The 16226-nt window shown below is 35.5% G+C and overlaps 1 protein-coding gene across 1 annotated transcript in view; it reads right to left on the bottom strand.

The window, feature by feature from the left end:
• CDH11 (cadherin 11) overlaps positions 1 to 16226 on the bottom strand; it is a 485578-nt gene that overhangs the window by 146869 nt on the left and 322483 nt on the right. The window contains exons 4-5 of the mRNA XM_044081817.1: positions 6011 to 6130; positions 4912 to 5079 (exon numbers count right to left, since the gene is read on the bottom strand). Coding sequence (XP_043937752.1) covers positions 4912 to 5079; positions 6011 to 6130 — 288 coding nt within the window. The remainder of the gene's footprint in view (positions 1 to 4911; positions 5080 to 6010; positions 6131 to 16226) is intronic.

Here is a 16226-nt window from a genome sequence, read left to right as displayed (position 1 = left end):
TTCTGATATCAGCATTAATGAGTGAGCTGAAGTACATTTTACAATATTAGTCTCAGAGAACATCATTTCACAATATTAGTGTCAGAGAACATCATTTCATAATATTAGTCTCAGAGAACATCTACACAGCTTCATCTCAAAAGATGAACAAGAATGACAGGGGATATCTCCTTAATTTTCCATAAATAAACACTCATAGTGATGCAAAACTGTCTTTCTTAAGATATTTATTTTCCATTTTAGAACTAATTTGGCTTTCTTTACTAAATCATGTCTTAATTATAAAATGTATTCATTCATATGCAGATGACTTGAAAATGGGGAAACTGATTACAAATAGGGCATCTTTGCAAAAGACTTGGATTACATTAACAGTTGGAGCAGAGGAGAAGAATATGATGATAAATACATAAAAAAAGAGTTGGCAAACATTGATTGAAGGGTGAACATTTAATAAAGTGCACAGTGAATAAAAATGTGGTTTCTTTTAAGGACCTAGGTAAATGGATAGGTTCTGTTTTGAGTTTTTCTGATCATATCAACCAGTTGTTTAATGACAGAAGGCTAATGACCATAGAAAAAGATGTGTAAAGTCTAGGAAATCATAAATGATGACACATTTGTAAATTACATTATTCCTAAACTACAGTATGGGATATCAATATGGAAATACATCCACCTCAGATTAATAACTCAGAGATTCTTGCCACCAAATTGCAACTTAATAAAAATAAATGCATTAATATCATCTTTATGTACATTCCCACAGGTAACAATATATCTACATTTGAAGATATCCTGCACTGGCTATCATGTCCCTACCCCCAAGAAACCCTACTACTTGGAGACTTTAACATAGACTGGGGCACCTGTTCCTCAGAATCCCCAACCACCCATATTAACCTGCATGCATTTAGACAAATTATATCCACCCCTACCAGGATAGGTAAACCCAACCAAAAAGAAAGTATACTTGACTGGGTACTCATAAATAGTCACCCCAACTGTACACCTCTGGTACCCTCCTTGATGGCCTAAGCGATCACCTTCTCACATATGTAATTACGCACAAAACCATTAATTCCCAACAACCCTTACTCAAGAAAGGTTAGAAACAATAAAAACTTTGACCCTGCCAAATTCCAACAAGAACTAAACTCATGTAATTGGTCTATTCTAAAACACCTCCCCTTAGAGGAAGCAGTAGCATACTTTAACAACAAATTCCTTGAGATCCTTGATTTGTATGCACCTGTTCGTTCAAAGAGAACCAAGGCAAAAACTGCACCATGGCTTTCTAAAGAGTCTAAACTCAAAATTACCCTAAGAAACAAAGCATGGGCTTTATGGCATTCTTCTAAAGACCCTCAAGAACACATTACATACAAGCAATCCAGGAACTAAACCAAAAGATCAATTTTACAAGACAAAAAACAATACTACTGTAATTTACAGACAGTAAATCAAAATAACCCTCAGAAGTTTTGGGCAGGTTTAAATAATCTACTACATCCTGGACAAACTTCAACCCCAATCCCTGCTGCTTCTATTGATAAACCCCCTGAAGATGTTTCTGATAATTTTAACCAATTCTTTACTAAGACAATTCAAGCCCTAGCTAGCCAACTACCTCCTAGCTCCCCTGGTCCTGAAAGTAGCACCCCTAGAAACCTACTCACGTTCAGCTTCAAACCAGTCACCACTTCACTTATCCATACCTTGATCAAAAAATTAAAACCCACTACACTTTCTGCTGATCAACTCCCTGCCGAGTACCTACAAAAATCAGCTGATGCTATTGCTTACCCCGTCTCAATACTAATCAATCAAACCATAGTAGAAGCTAAAATTCCCACCATCTGGAAAATATTCTATGTAATCCCACTTCACAAAGGAGGCAGCTCTACTGAATTCTCCAATTATAGGCCAATAGCTATACTCTCTCCACTTGCAAAGATTATGGAAAAATGTATTCATAGACAACTCATGCACCACCTAATCCAGAATCACCTTATGGCAGACACTCAGCATGACGTCCGTCCTCATCACAGCACTACTTCAGCCCTCCTAGCCTTTACCAACACCATAAACCATAATTGCAACAATAATTATATATCCTCAGCCCTTTTCTTGGATCTTTCCAAGGCATTCGATATGGTTGATCACCAACTTTTAATCCACACCCTGCAAACATTCTGTCTAGATACTTGAGCCTTTCAATGGTTTCAGTCCTACCTGAATGGTCGACAGCAGGCTGTCCTCTGACAGAACAAACTCTTTAACCTTCTACGTAACACCCTTGGAGTACCACAAGGCTCTATACTAGGGCCCTTGCTGTTCTCCATCTTCATTAACGACCTTTATACTGTCATCCCAAAAGTCAGCTGTATCCAATATGCTGATGACTCTACTCTGATTTGCTCAGCCACATCTCCAGTAGAGTTATGGCCAGCTACCCAGACCACCTTTAATACAATAGAAAACTGGCTTTCTGAACATCGTCTGATCCTAAATCCCCAAAAAAATAAAATGCTGTTATTTTCACCAACACATAGGTCTACCGCTTTCACCTTTACCATAAAATCAAATGATGGCACAATAATCTCCCCTGACCCCGCTACAAAACTATTAGGTGTCATCATAGACAATAATCTAAAATTTGACCTACATGTTAACTAAACTATCAAAACCATCAATAAAAAACTAGGGTCACTTTACAGAATAAAAGCCTTCCTAACCCCTACAGCTAAAATTGCCATAGCTCACTCTCACCTTCTTTCAACCCTTCTGTATGCATCCCCTCTACTCTCGAATTTAAACAAGACTGTCCTTAACAAACTCTCAATTTGCTACAACCACATTGCCAGGTTTGCCACTGGGCTGCCTTTTAAGACACATCATTGCATCAATCTAAATCAGCTTGGGTGGCTTGAACTACCCAGCCTAATCCAGTATACCCAACTGATTATGGCCTATAAAATCCTCTATAATCTGGACAATACTTCTGCACTTAAAAATATTATCACCCCCTATAACAATCCTACACCGCTTCGTTCCTCTAACAAACTACTAATTCAGACTAGCAAAATTAATAACACAGCCAGTGATTCTCTCTTTGCAAACTCTGTAAGTAGATCCTGGAACTCTCTTCCAGCTGATATTACCTTACTTTCCACCTTAGGTCAATTTAAAACTAGACTCAAACAACATTTGTCACTTAACTGGCTATGTCAATGCATCAAGCCTGGCTAACTCTCTCTAGAATGTGCAAAAATCTGTTAACCAGTTTACTGTGTAATTTCATTTAATCCTGACTTGCGCAGAGGATTAACTGTAACCTGTGGAACTTGTTTAACTTGCTTACTTATGTAATCTCTGTAAATAGTCTGTTTGTAATATGTAATGCTGGTATTGTGTAATGTTGTATCTGCTTACCCTTGGAGCTTTTCTCCCTGGGCCTCCGCTGAAAATGGACACGCATCCAGTCAGACTATCCCAGTCAACAAATGTAAAATAAAAATAAATAAAATAAAATAAACCTTCTAAGAAAAGTAACATGAGTAAATCGGAAAAAGTAAGTGAAAATATATGAAGGGCATCAATTGTATGTACAAGTTTTAAGTTATTAAATGGTATTAAAATATCTGAGCTTTTACTGGTCACATTAGATATTTAATGGAAGACTTTATTCAGGTATATAGAGTGTTTAGAGGCAGCCACCTCTGGACTGTTTGGGGTTATCAAACAGTAGGCAATCATCTGGCTACCAGTGTAGATTATATAAGAATGAGAGATTTTGTAACTGCTTTTCTGAAAGAGTGCCTAATACCTGAAATAATCTATCAAATTATATTAAGGCAAACACTATTTCTGATATTTTTAAGAATAACTTAGACATTTATTATGGGATGATTGTTTTGATATACTGACAGGCTAGAAAGAAATTATTGCCTATGCCTAAAATATTGTTATGCATAAGTACTCTTTAAGTTACATACTGAACAGAGGTTATTTCCATCACTGTTCATGGTACGTATCAAAATGTCATAAACCACTCAGTGCAGGCTATTTAAATGCCATATGTGTGAGTTATGCTGTAAAAGCAGTCAAAGATTATAACAAGATAGAAAGCAGCATCTACTGAACTGTCATAACACCTGGATAATTCATTATAAATTGTACCTATTGAGCACCCTGTACATAAAGGGGCAATTCCAAGAGTTATTCTAAGTCTGCCCTGACTCCAAACGACTCACTTATGGTGTAAGTGACTTACTTTGCTGCAAGGCCTATCTATAAACAGTCTTACTATGGGGCAAGATAACCAAACAACACTTGCTCTCAGCCTGCTCTCAGTGTTAAGTGGCTGTTTATATTATTTACATGCTGAGAACTAGTCTTTTGGAATCGGCACCAAAGTTGATACATCTGTATTTCAAATGTTCAGAAGCTGCTTTACGTTAATCTAAAATGGCAGACAAATGGGCATATATTGTAACACTTTGACTGTCTGGAGGATCGAGCACTTTACTTTTCACTGAGAAGATATGAGTTTACATATGTCAGTGACATTATGAGTGTGAAAGTAAAAGTTATGCAACTAGTGTTTCAGATTCAATGACAGACTGGCTTAATGTTCCCTTGAAAATGAAAATGCACTAACTTTAATACAAGAGACAAATATACCGTATGTTTGAAATGTTAAATTGTTTTAGTCTAGGTGATCGTTTATTTCAGTCATCACCAGTGACATTGTGTTTTTTTTGCTTTTTGTTTGTTTTACACATTCAGGCTTTTTTGACACAATGTGGCCACACACTATGAAAAATCACAGCTTCAACTTATTCTGCACATATTTAAGGGATGAACTCCTACCAGGTAGCAGCATTGTGGACGCTTGAGATTACTTACTTTGAGGGAACTTCGGTGGGTTATCGTTTACATCTGTAAGCATAATAGTAACTTTGGTAGTCCCCGACAGTCCACCCATGTGTCCACCCATATCTTTTGCTTGTATCACTACATGGTATTCCTCCTTCGCTTCTCTGTCCATGTTTGGAAGTGCAGTTCTGATAATTCCTGCAAAGATTAAGGGATTGTGTCAATACAGATATTCTACAATAGCACAAATGTAATTTGTCTCTTTGAAAAATGTAAACACTTTTCATTATTATTTCATATTATACTTATATGTACATAAATTACAAAACTGCTACATTTTTTTATTTTAATTAATGTGAAACAATGTTCATAGGTTCATAGGTTCATAGGTTGGTACTAGGCTATCAGCCCTAGGGCCTATACAAGCCTAGCCATAACAATTCCCTGTATACTTCAGTTTGTATGTTTTTTTAATTCTGTTTCTATTCCAAAGCTGAAACTTTGATCAACACTCTTTTAAACTCAAAAATTCTTTGGTGATAATTTGTTTTTTTTTTAATAGCTATGACAGAAATTGCTAACTGTACTTGTTACAAACTACAACAAAATCACTTCCTTAATCCTAATAGTCTATTAGACTTGGTTTTGGGTTCGCTATAACTTTTTATAATGTTGCATGTGAAAGCATGCATGTTCTGTTACACTCATGGTTTCAATTTTCCTTTCTTTTTCTATGTTCTGGTTGCAAGATTAATTTGCAGCTGATACATACCAAAGTATATAACCAAATTAAAGACTTTACATTTGCATATTTGTGCTACTTTCCACAGTTTAACAAAGTTTGATGTGAGATTTTTTTTTTTGCTCTTATGACAGCACTGGTGAAATGCTCATGATGGTATTCACATCAAAAAGAACAATACATTATTCTGTAAATTTAATAGAGTAAAGCCTAACCCACTGTCTGAGTTACCTGCAAAAAAAAAAATGCCTGATAATCACCTGATAATTATGTCACTGTGACTTAAGACTGATATTTGTAACTTACAGTTTTCATAAAGCAGAAGTAATCCATCATTTCACAAGCATATGTTGTACTCACGCATAAAGATCTCTGTTCATAACATACCTGTTTGTGGCTCAACTGAGAAGTATGGCTGCCCTTCAAGAATACTATAAACAAGTTTTGCACTGTTTCCATAGGTGGGATCATCAGCATCTGAAGCTGTCACCTGAATAACGGAAGTACCTAAAAATGAAAACACAGCATTTACTACATATTCCATTCCTACTTTAATCAACAGCAAAAGCTGTGAACTGAATAATGAAAGTACCTAAAAATGAAAACACAACATTTACTGCATACTCTGTTTTTATTTTAATCAACAGCAAATGCTGCAGACTGAATAATGGAAGTACCTAAAATGAAAACACACCATTTACTACATACTCCATTCTTATTTTAATCGACAGCAAAAGCAGTGAAGTGAATAACTGAAGTACCTAAAAATGAAAACACAGCATTTGCTACATACTCCATTCTCAGTTTAATCAACAGACAGAAGTACCTAAAAATGAAAACACAGCATTTACTAGATACTCCATTCTTACTTCTAGCAACATCAAAAGCTTTGAACTGAATAATTGAAGTACCTAAAAATAACAGCATGACATTTATTAAATACTCCATTATTACTACATTCAGATTCTAAATCTGGTATATGAGTAGCCTAAATACCTAAGACTGAAAATGCAATATAATGAAAACACATTTAGTGATTTGTGATAGTACATTAATTGGTATTTAAAGTTACCTTGTGAACAACTGAAGTACCTAAAAATGAAAACATAAAATTTGCAACCTACTTCTCCATTCTTAATTTGGCTTGTATCCAAAACTGTCACCTGATTAACCAACCAGCTATAAGGGAAACACATTTACTGTATTCCCCAATCTTGCTGCATCAATATTTGAAGATGTTATGTAAATAATGGAAGTACCTTACATGGAAACACAGCAATTCCTACTTTTATCATCATCTAAAATTGTTGCTTAAATAACAGAAGCATGTAAAAATGAAAATACAATACTTACTACATATGAAGCCATAACCTAAATAACCAAAGTATATAAAATTGAAAGCACTTCTTTGTCATCCTTACTGCTACTATCATTTTATAAAGCTGTCATCTGAACAAGTGAAGTACTTAAAACTGAATACATTTACTAGATGCTTTACTTTTTTTCTAGTATCTGAAGCTATTACCTGAAAAACAGAAATAATTCAGTATGAAAAAATACTTTTATATACTCTGTTCTAAATCCAATCAATATCTGAAGCCAGCACCCAAATAAAATACTCTGTTCTTACTTTAACCAAAATTTCAAGTGAGCAATGGAACATGAAAAGTACCTGAAAATGAAATTACATTTAAAACATACTCCGTTGTTATTTTAATCAGCCTTTGAAGCTGTCAGCTGAATAACAGAATGACTAAAAATGAAAACACAATCTTTTCTACCCCATTCTTAAAAGAGTATAAGGAATTACATTTAGGTTACTTTGATGTCATTAATAAAATGAAATGCCATTTCCTTTAGATGAAATTTCAAGAATTAGACATATAATTATGAAGTGTAATTTTGGGTCTCTGTCACCATGCTGGTAGAAATGTTTATGTAGTTCGATTACATTAAAAGTAAAATTGACACCAGTTCTATATATCAAACACTTAATAAAGCAAATTGATAACTACAAAAGTAGTAAATACAAGATAAAACAGGTTAAGGTGAATGAGTGCTCTTTCCTAAAATGCCAAATTTCAAGAAAACTTGTACTTTTCAGTTCTTCATTTAAAGTCTGGACTTTTACACCGTCTACCTAAATGGTATAGCAAAGTGTATTTTATTTCAACTAAGCTATTTGTAGCAATATGGATCAATAGGTAAAATATTAAAATGTAAATTTGCACGTCAGAGTATGAGTTGGAATTTATGTATTTGAAAATGTACCCTGCTAATAAGTCTAAGTCACTTAACATTATGATCCTGATTCTCTATTAAAAATAACTAATTTGGAAATGCTAAACTTTTTGATTTAAACAGTATTTTTATTTATTTGAATTTAAATAGGATATAATATTGATGTCACAGATCAGCCAGCTATTTTTGTGCTCAGTGCTGTAGCACCCCCAAACTTTAAGATGATGAGCAAAAATACTCCTCTTCAAAGGCTTGGGGAGCAAAAAAAACTCATTTTCTTTTAAATTATAGCAAACTTCTTGTTGCAAGCAGCTGCTACATTTGATGCCACACAATGAGTAGTACAGTGTGACAGCACTGGCAGTAAAAGCAGTACCAGTAAACAAATACCAGTAATGCACTGAAGACACAGAGTGCTATAGTACTACAGTTCTGGCAGTAAATACAGTACCAGTAAATGAATGCCGGTAATACTCTGAAGACACAGAGTGCTATAGTGCTACAGTTCTGGGAGCAGATGCAGTACCAGGATATAAATGCCGGTAATTCTCTGAAGACACAGAGTGCTACAGTGCTACAGTTCTGGCAGTAAATGCAGTACCAGTAAGTGAATGCATGTAATACTCTGAAGACACAGAGTGCTACAGTGCTACATTCTGGCAGTAAATGCAGTACCAGTAAACAAATGCCAGTAAAGCCCTGAAGACACAGAGTGCTACAGTACTACAGTTCTGGCAGTAAGTGCAGTACCAGTAAATGAATGCCGGTAATACTCTGAAGACACAGAGTGCTATAATGCTACAGTTCTGGGAGCAGATGCAGTACCAGGATATAAATGCTGGTAATTCTCTGAAGACACAGAGTGCTACAGTGCTTCAGTTCTGGCAGTAAATGCAGTACCAGTTTCAAGTTCATGTAATACTCTGAAGACACAGAGTGCTACAGTGCTACATTCTGGCAGTAAATGCAGTACCAGTAAACAAATGCCAGTAAAGCCCTGAAGACACAGAGTGCTACAGTACTACAGTTCTGGCAGTAAGTGCAGTACCAGTAAATGAATGCCGGTAATACTCTGAAGACACAGAGTGCTATAATGCTACAGTTCTGGGAGCAGATGAATGCTGGTAATTCTCTGAAGACACAGAGTGCGACAGTGCTTCAGTTCTGGCAGTAAATGCAGTACCAGTAAATGAATGCAGGTAATACTCTGAAGACACAGAGTGCGACAGTGCTACATTCTGGCAGTAAATGCAGTACCAGTAAGTGAATGCAGGTAATACTCTGAAGACACAGAGTGCTATAGTGCTACAGTTCTGGGAGCAGATGCAGTACCAGGATATAAATGCCGGTAATTCTCTGAAGACACAGAGTGCTACAGTGCTTCAGTTCTGGCAGTAAATACAGTACCAGTAAATGAATGCCGGTAATACTCTGAAGACACAGAGTGCTACAGTTCTACCGTTCTGGCAGTAAATGCAGTACCAATAAACAAATACAGATAATACACTGAAGATACAGAGTTCTACAGTGCTACAGTTCTGGCAGTAAATGTAGTACCAGTAAACAAATGCCGATAATACTCTGAAGATACAGAGTGCGACAGTGCTACAGTTCTGGCAGTAAATGCAGTACCAATAAACAAATGACAAAAATACATTGAAGACTCAGAGTGCTACAGTGCTACAGTTCCAATTGCAAATGCAGTATTGGCATTCAGAAATGAATGCCAGTAATATGCTAAAAACTGAGCGGGATCTTCTGATTGCTTCCACTACTGCTTTGCACCTGGGGTGACTGTCCCCTTTTCCTTACCATAGCTAATCCTCTGATTGATGTTGACAGACCTTGCCTGTTTGATCCAGCAATATAAACACTGAAAGTGAGATAATATTTAAATAATGAAAGGAATTTTTAAAAACACAGTAGAACTTAAAGAAATAACAGCACGGAAGACTATGACAAACAAGTGATGATACCGCATTGAAATAATAACACATCTATACCACTGACCAGGGTGAAAGCATTTCAGAGGGTTAGAATCGTTAATAAGTACAGTGCAGTAAGTTTATTTACTAAGTGTAGCAAAATAAAATATAATAAAATGAGAAGTGAATACCACTCTTGTACAGTATTCCATATCCACTGAGAATTAAAACTATGGAACAGGTTTACAGTGTTTGTGGTTTCATTTCTATATACAGCTTATTTACATTGTCTTTTTTCTACTAATAAAATTATAAAGTACTTTATACTTCTAATTATAAAACATGATGACTACATCATATTACACTGAAAAATTATACACGCATTCATATTTTTACTTGTTTCATTAGATATTTATCTGCCTGTCAACCTTTCTTGAAAATCTTGAGTCTCTATTATCTGTTACACAACTAACAGAAGTTCTTAAAATTTTAAAGCACATTTCTTCATAACCCTATTGTTACTGTCTGCTTTATAGCTCTATTATTTATTTTATTTTATTTTATTTTTGCTTTGTTTACTGGGTTTGCCTGACTAAATTTAGGGAAAAAAAAAACTTTTCATTGGAGGCCCAGGTAAAAGCCCCAACATATTAAACATATTAAAATATTTTTAAATAGCCATGCAGTATTGCATATAAACAGACATTAAGTAATATACATTAACAATTACACATTCATTTGTATATGAAATAAAGAGAACTACTGCAGTATCAAAGACCCTTCTGGATTAGTAGACCTGAAGTGGTGTGTTAATGGCTTTGTCAGATAGAACCTCTATTAAATGGAGGAGAGGGAAGGAACCAGATAGGCTGAAAATGTTAATATTGTAGTTTAGAAGTGGGTATAAAGCAGGTTCAAAAGCAATTATGTATACAGCTATAATACAGTTTATATCAGAAGTATAAAGACAGGGCTGAGCTGTCATAAGACTATGTATATGTCTGAGAGATGCTAGTAAAACTGTTTAGGTATTGGTAAATACAAGTTGTGGAGCAGGGAACTCTGAATGAAGAGAAATGGTTTGACAATATAGTCAGTTGAAGGTAACAATGTCATTTATCCTGGATATATACAGCAACAGTTTGGTCCTCTCTTTGTAACTGTGTTTGATACATACTGGGAGCTAAAACTAAATGAAGTATTCTCATGTGTTTTTAGGTCAGCAGTTGAAGAGAAAGTTGATTATCTATTGTGTCCAAATGTTACAACTAAATTGTACTTCCCATTCAAGAAATTGATTGCAGTGGTTCACTATCCATCAGCAAAATAATGTTTTTTTTTTTTTCCTTATATTTAGTTCAGTGCTTGAACTATTGACCTTTCCTGTTCTGCCTACAACACATACACACACACACAGTTTTTTATTTGGTTCCTGTTCCCTTCATTAATTATTTTCTTGGCTAAGGCCATGTGCCACCAGTCCCTTTTATCTTTTGTGGAAAATAGCTTCAGCCTCACTAGCATGCACTCATTTCATTTCTTTTCATCTCATACACTATCAATGTGTCCTTCCTCTGCACCTTCTCTGGTATGTTTCTTTCCATTTTCACATCAGGTCTGAAAACTTGGAACCAGTATACTCTTCACTGGCTCACTACTGGTGTGTAGACTGATAGAATCACTGCCTTCACCCTGCGGTCAGTAGCACTGCAGGGGTAACCCTCCATCTTTGGCCTCAACTGTTACAGTAGCTGCACATGATGTATTGGTGCAGGAAAAAATTATCATACTGTTCAGTCCTACTCATTGTATAGATTTTTGTTGCAATTCCCAGAAAAACAATGTCTGCCATCAAAATCAGGTATACTTCAGCATTCTGCCTTAGCTGCCATGTGATGGTTCAAGGGAAGAAAAGGAAAAAAATCTGTAAAATCCAATTAAAAGTTAAGAGAATGCATTTGGAAGACTATGTTATGATGTTTAGTAAAACATATGTATTAGCATGTTCCCTATTAGAAGCGCAAAGGTCTATGTATGCGAATATGATAACGTCAACACGTATTCAACAAACCGTGAAAACACCAATCATCCTGAAGCACGAAATTCAAAATGTCGAATCGTCATAGTTGGCCCTTCTAAGGTATAGCTCCTTAAGGTAAGTGTGCGATAGTTATGAACCTTAGGGTTAGGGTGTGGGTTAAGGTAAGTGCATAATTGGTAGTATATGCACACTTTACTTTAGGGTTAAAAGTAGGGTTTTGTTTAGTGTATGTATGTGGTTTATTTATTTTGTTTGGGTAGGTAGTATGTAGCAGGTGGTGGGGTTGGCCAATTATGACAATTCGAGATTTTGAATTTCGCGATTTAGGACGTTCTCTGTTTTCGTGGTTCCCGCAATATGTGTCGCTGTTTCTGTGCTCGCTGAAAAGGAGTTTCGCGCTTATAATATAGACCTGTATTAGCATCCATGTTGACAGTTTTCAGTATAGACAGTACTGTACATCAGGCATGAAATCAAGTGATCATCAAAGTATAATTATAGAAGCATAGGAAACATAAATATACACAGTGGCACTTCTAGAATTCATATTAAAATTCGGCAGTGCAGCAAATACCATCCTAAGCTCTCTTACTGAAAAGTAAAACAAACATCTGGGGAACTGGGCAACTGTCCGTATTAAACACCAGGAGTTAACTGAGTTTGTGAGGGAAGAAAATATGGTTTCACAATGTGACATGCAGAAGAAGGAATAATGGAAGAAACTTAGTAAAAAGCAGAGAGCAAAACAGAAAAAAGTGGGAGGGGGGGACTAGTGAGGACAATGAGCACAATCAAAAAATGTCTACAAATATTGGCAAGTAACTGGAAATGTAATAGGATTATATGGAAAGCAAAAAGGTATCAATATGGCAAAATGATGCAAAAAATGTCCTAGTCAGAATTCATCAGATAGTTACTATGTAGCTAGAAAGTCTTCATAAAGCAAAAGTATCTTGCCAATTTTCTTCCGCAATGGTGCCTTCCCTATATCTGTATATTATGTAGGTGAAGCTAATGCATGAAAGAAGGGTCCTACTGGCATCTTTGCCATATATAACATACTTTTTTTAAATGGATACTTTGTCCAGCATGATGCTGTCAAATTTAGCGAAGGCTGGAGAAATAGGACCTTGATCAGTTAGTTAGTGCAAAAATGTATATTTAAAAGGCTGATTGTTTGAATATTTTTGAAAAGTAATAGCACACCATATGTATACTGCAAATGCTTAATACTTTATTTTGATTAGATTAACTTAAATTTTAACTAGTTAAATTTTAATATTATAAGCTTATTAAGTAGTTATTAGTAAAATGTCAGTTTCTTATGGGTTTAAATACTATCTACTTTGATGGATAGGATCTTGATTTTGTGTGTGTGTGTGTGTGTGTGTGTGTGTGTGTGTGTGTGTGTGTGTGTGTGTGTGTGTGTGTGTGTGTGTGTGTGTGTGTGTGTGTGTGTGTGTGTGTGTGCATGAGTGCATGTGTGCGTGTGTGCGTGTGTGGATGTGTGTGGTTTGAAAAAAAATCTGGTTATTTTTAGTTTTCATAGCTGCTCTTCTAAATCAAAACACTATACGTTTGAGCCAATAAAGTTGCCAGTATGACTACTGCTATATTTCTTCAGGTAACTGAGGTGGCACTGTTTTAAAACTTAGTTACAGTATTATCATCTGACGTACCTTACAACAGTACATATAAACAGGACATTCCTTAATACTGCAAGCTGGTACCCCCCCCCCCCCATCCACAAGAAAAAGCTCCCCCAAATTCTATTTGCACTTTTGTAAAATAATGTGAGGAATTCTTTCTGCATATAGTTTGCTACTATTCAGTGCTAGGTAGCAAAGAATGAATGAATCAAGCTTGTCAGCGAGTGAGTCAGCATGATATCTGCATTACTAAGTACTGGCTGTTGTGTGTGAATGATGATTTAATTGTAGGTTTCACAAACAGAGGGCAGCAAACTGCTATGTTTTCAAACTGGAAGTAGAAATGCCATTATATTTTATTGTATAGCAGATGAAAACTGTGTTAGCTTCATTGGTTGGTTGGGATTAGCTAACAATTTGGGTGTGTATATGAGGACAAGTCAATAAAAATTTTACATTTTGAAATTAGCTTTCAATTTAAACAATCAGGACGCAGAGACAGCCTGGAATCATTAATAGGGGTCACTCATTTTCAGTGCAGTTTTCACATATAGGCAGCTCTGATTTACATCTTTATGTCAAAAGTGCAAAAGGATGAATAAGTGTTTATAAAATATTTAACGGTATCCAGAGACATGTTTAATTTCAAAGTTAAATATATTTATTACAAAGATGTTTTATGTCTGAAATGATCCTCTAATGAATGGCCTTTGTTATAAAAATATTCTAGGAAGAAGGAAATTATACATTTGATTCAACTTTACATTTCGTTCTGCAGTATGATAATTTTATTTTGTTTTGTTTACGTACGCTTCCGGCCATGCCAGTCTCATGAGATGACAAATGACATTTTTTACTACAAATTTTCAACATACCTATTAGTGTCTTTCCACTTTATGTAATAAGCAACTGTCATTTTGCAATTTTGTCAGGAAATATCATTACACATTCAGGCTGTAAACAGGTGTTTTAAACAGAATTTAGTCAGATGCGTAGTCCATAAGCTAGAATTTCACAGAGAACATGGTGAAAAATTGGTGTAAAACACTCAATTAATGCTGAATTATTGAGTATTAAAGTTGTACTGTAAGTCTGAAAGTTATTTTTAAAGAAATAGTAAATAAAACAGATGTTTGTAACTTCTTCAGTTCCTAACATATCTGCATCAGTTAATAAATATGAATACCATGCATAGCAATGTCATGAGCTATGTAATTATCGTTTCATAATTCTGCATAAAACACATTTTACAAATTGACTGGAAAACAACATGATTGGGAAAAAAAGCACAGTGACCTTTGCACAGTTTATGAAGTGGGAAATCATTGATGGTATATGAAAAACATTCTATGAAGATTCTGAGAAATTGTAAGTAAAAGAGCATTTCTTGTGGAAGTCTGATAAATTTGGACTATATTAGAAGCATAAATGGTCAGAATGTCGACAACCTCTTGATCGACACGTATGTGTTGAATGACCATTGCACCAAATGGCCAAATCATCAATTTCATTCCAAGGGAAGAAAACTGATAGGCCAAATATGAAAAACACAATATAACACACACTATAAAGTGGGAGCTGTGCCCCCCCACACCACCCCTAACTAAATATACTAACTGTGAGATTGCACTACAGTGGGGAAAGGGGCAGATTTAACAACGGCCAACCGATTTATTTCCCTTCGTAAGAAATCGATGATGTGGCCGTTTGCTGAAATGATCGTTCGAAACATACGTGTCAATCAAGAGGTTGTCGAAATGCCGACTGTTATTGCTTTTAATATAGACCTGATAAATCACACAGCTATTATCACCAAATTGGGTCAATGTTTCTCAAAAGGAGGTACACACAAGGAACACCAGGTTGTATAAGTGGCTTTAATCATTAGATTATTCAGTGATTATAACAAAAAAAAATATGTTCAGGTCTCTGATAATAACCAGCTTGTTACACGTGCATTCTCATCTAAAGACATAATGTATGGCAAATGTATATCATCTTTAGGCATTTGTACTACCATGTTACCAGTTATCCCAGTCTTCAATGGATCATACATGGTGTCAAAAAAAGCCGTAAATTGCCAAAATGAAGCAATATCTCTGACACTGCGGTATGTATGTCAAACCATTTTCAAGTTCATTCATCTTCAACAATTAAGTGTGATCAGAAAATGATGAACCTTACTACTATCAAAACTCACTGTGCCATTTCTGAAAGATTACTTGGTTGCCAGTCACTATTTAATTCAGGGATAATATATTGTAATAAATGCCTTCATTATAATTTGAATTCTAATGTTACAGTCTAGTCTGAAGTACTCATCTAAACTTATTTTTTGAATAAGTTAGTCCCAATAGGTTAGTGGCCTTTTTCAGGGAAGACCTGAGGTAGTATTTATACTTCTAGGGGAAATTTAGCCAGAGCATCTGGGAATATCCCCATATCTTTTTGATAGGTGCCATAGGATATTATATATCCACCTGAACCTACACCAACTCAAAAAGAAAATTGGTTTAACATCTCATCTGAAAGATAAGAAACTCAGGAGAGCAGTACCTCCCCCTTGGGCTGCACTGAACTGTCAGTAAGCCATCTGCCTGTTGGGAGAATAGAACCACAGTTTTCTGCACCAAAGATGAGTGTGCTACCTATTGCACCACTGACATTGACAGATAAGCATATGCTTCATGACTGTGACAATAAGTGGGAGAGAATTCTCCTGTTCATAAGTGACACTGTATCGGACA

Source organism: Protopterus annectens, chromosome 8.part1, assembly GCF_019279795.1.
Source record: "Protopterus annectens isolate FY-2018-M chromosome 8.part1, PAN1.0, whole genome shotgun sequence".
NCBI lineage: Eukaryota > Metazoa > Chordata > Ceratodontiformes > Protopteridae > Protopterus > Protopterus annectens.
The sequence above is the reverse complement of the archived record's forward strand: the minus strand, read 5'-3'. Positions and strand labels throughout refer to the sequence as shown.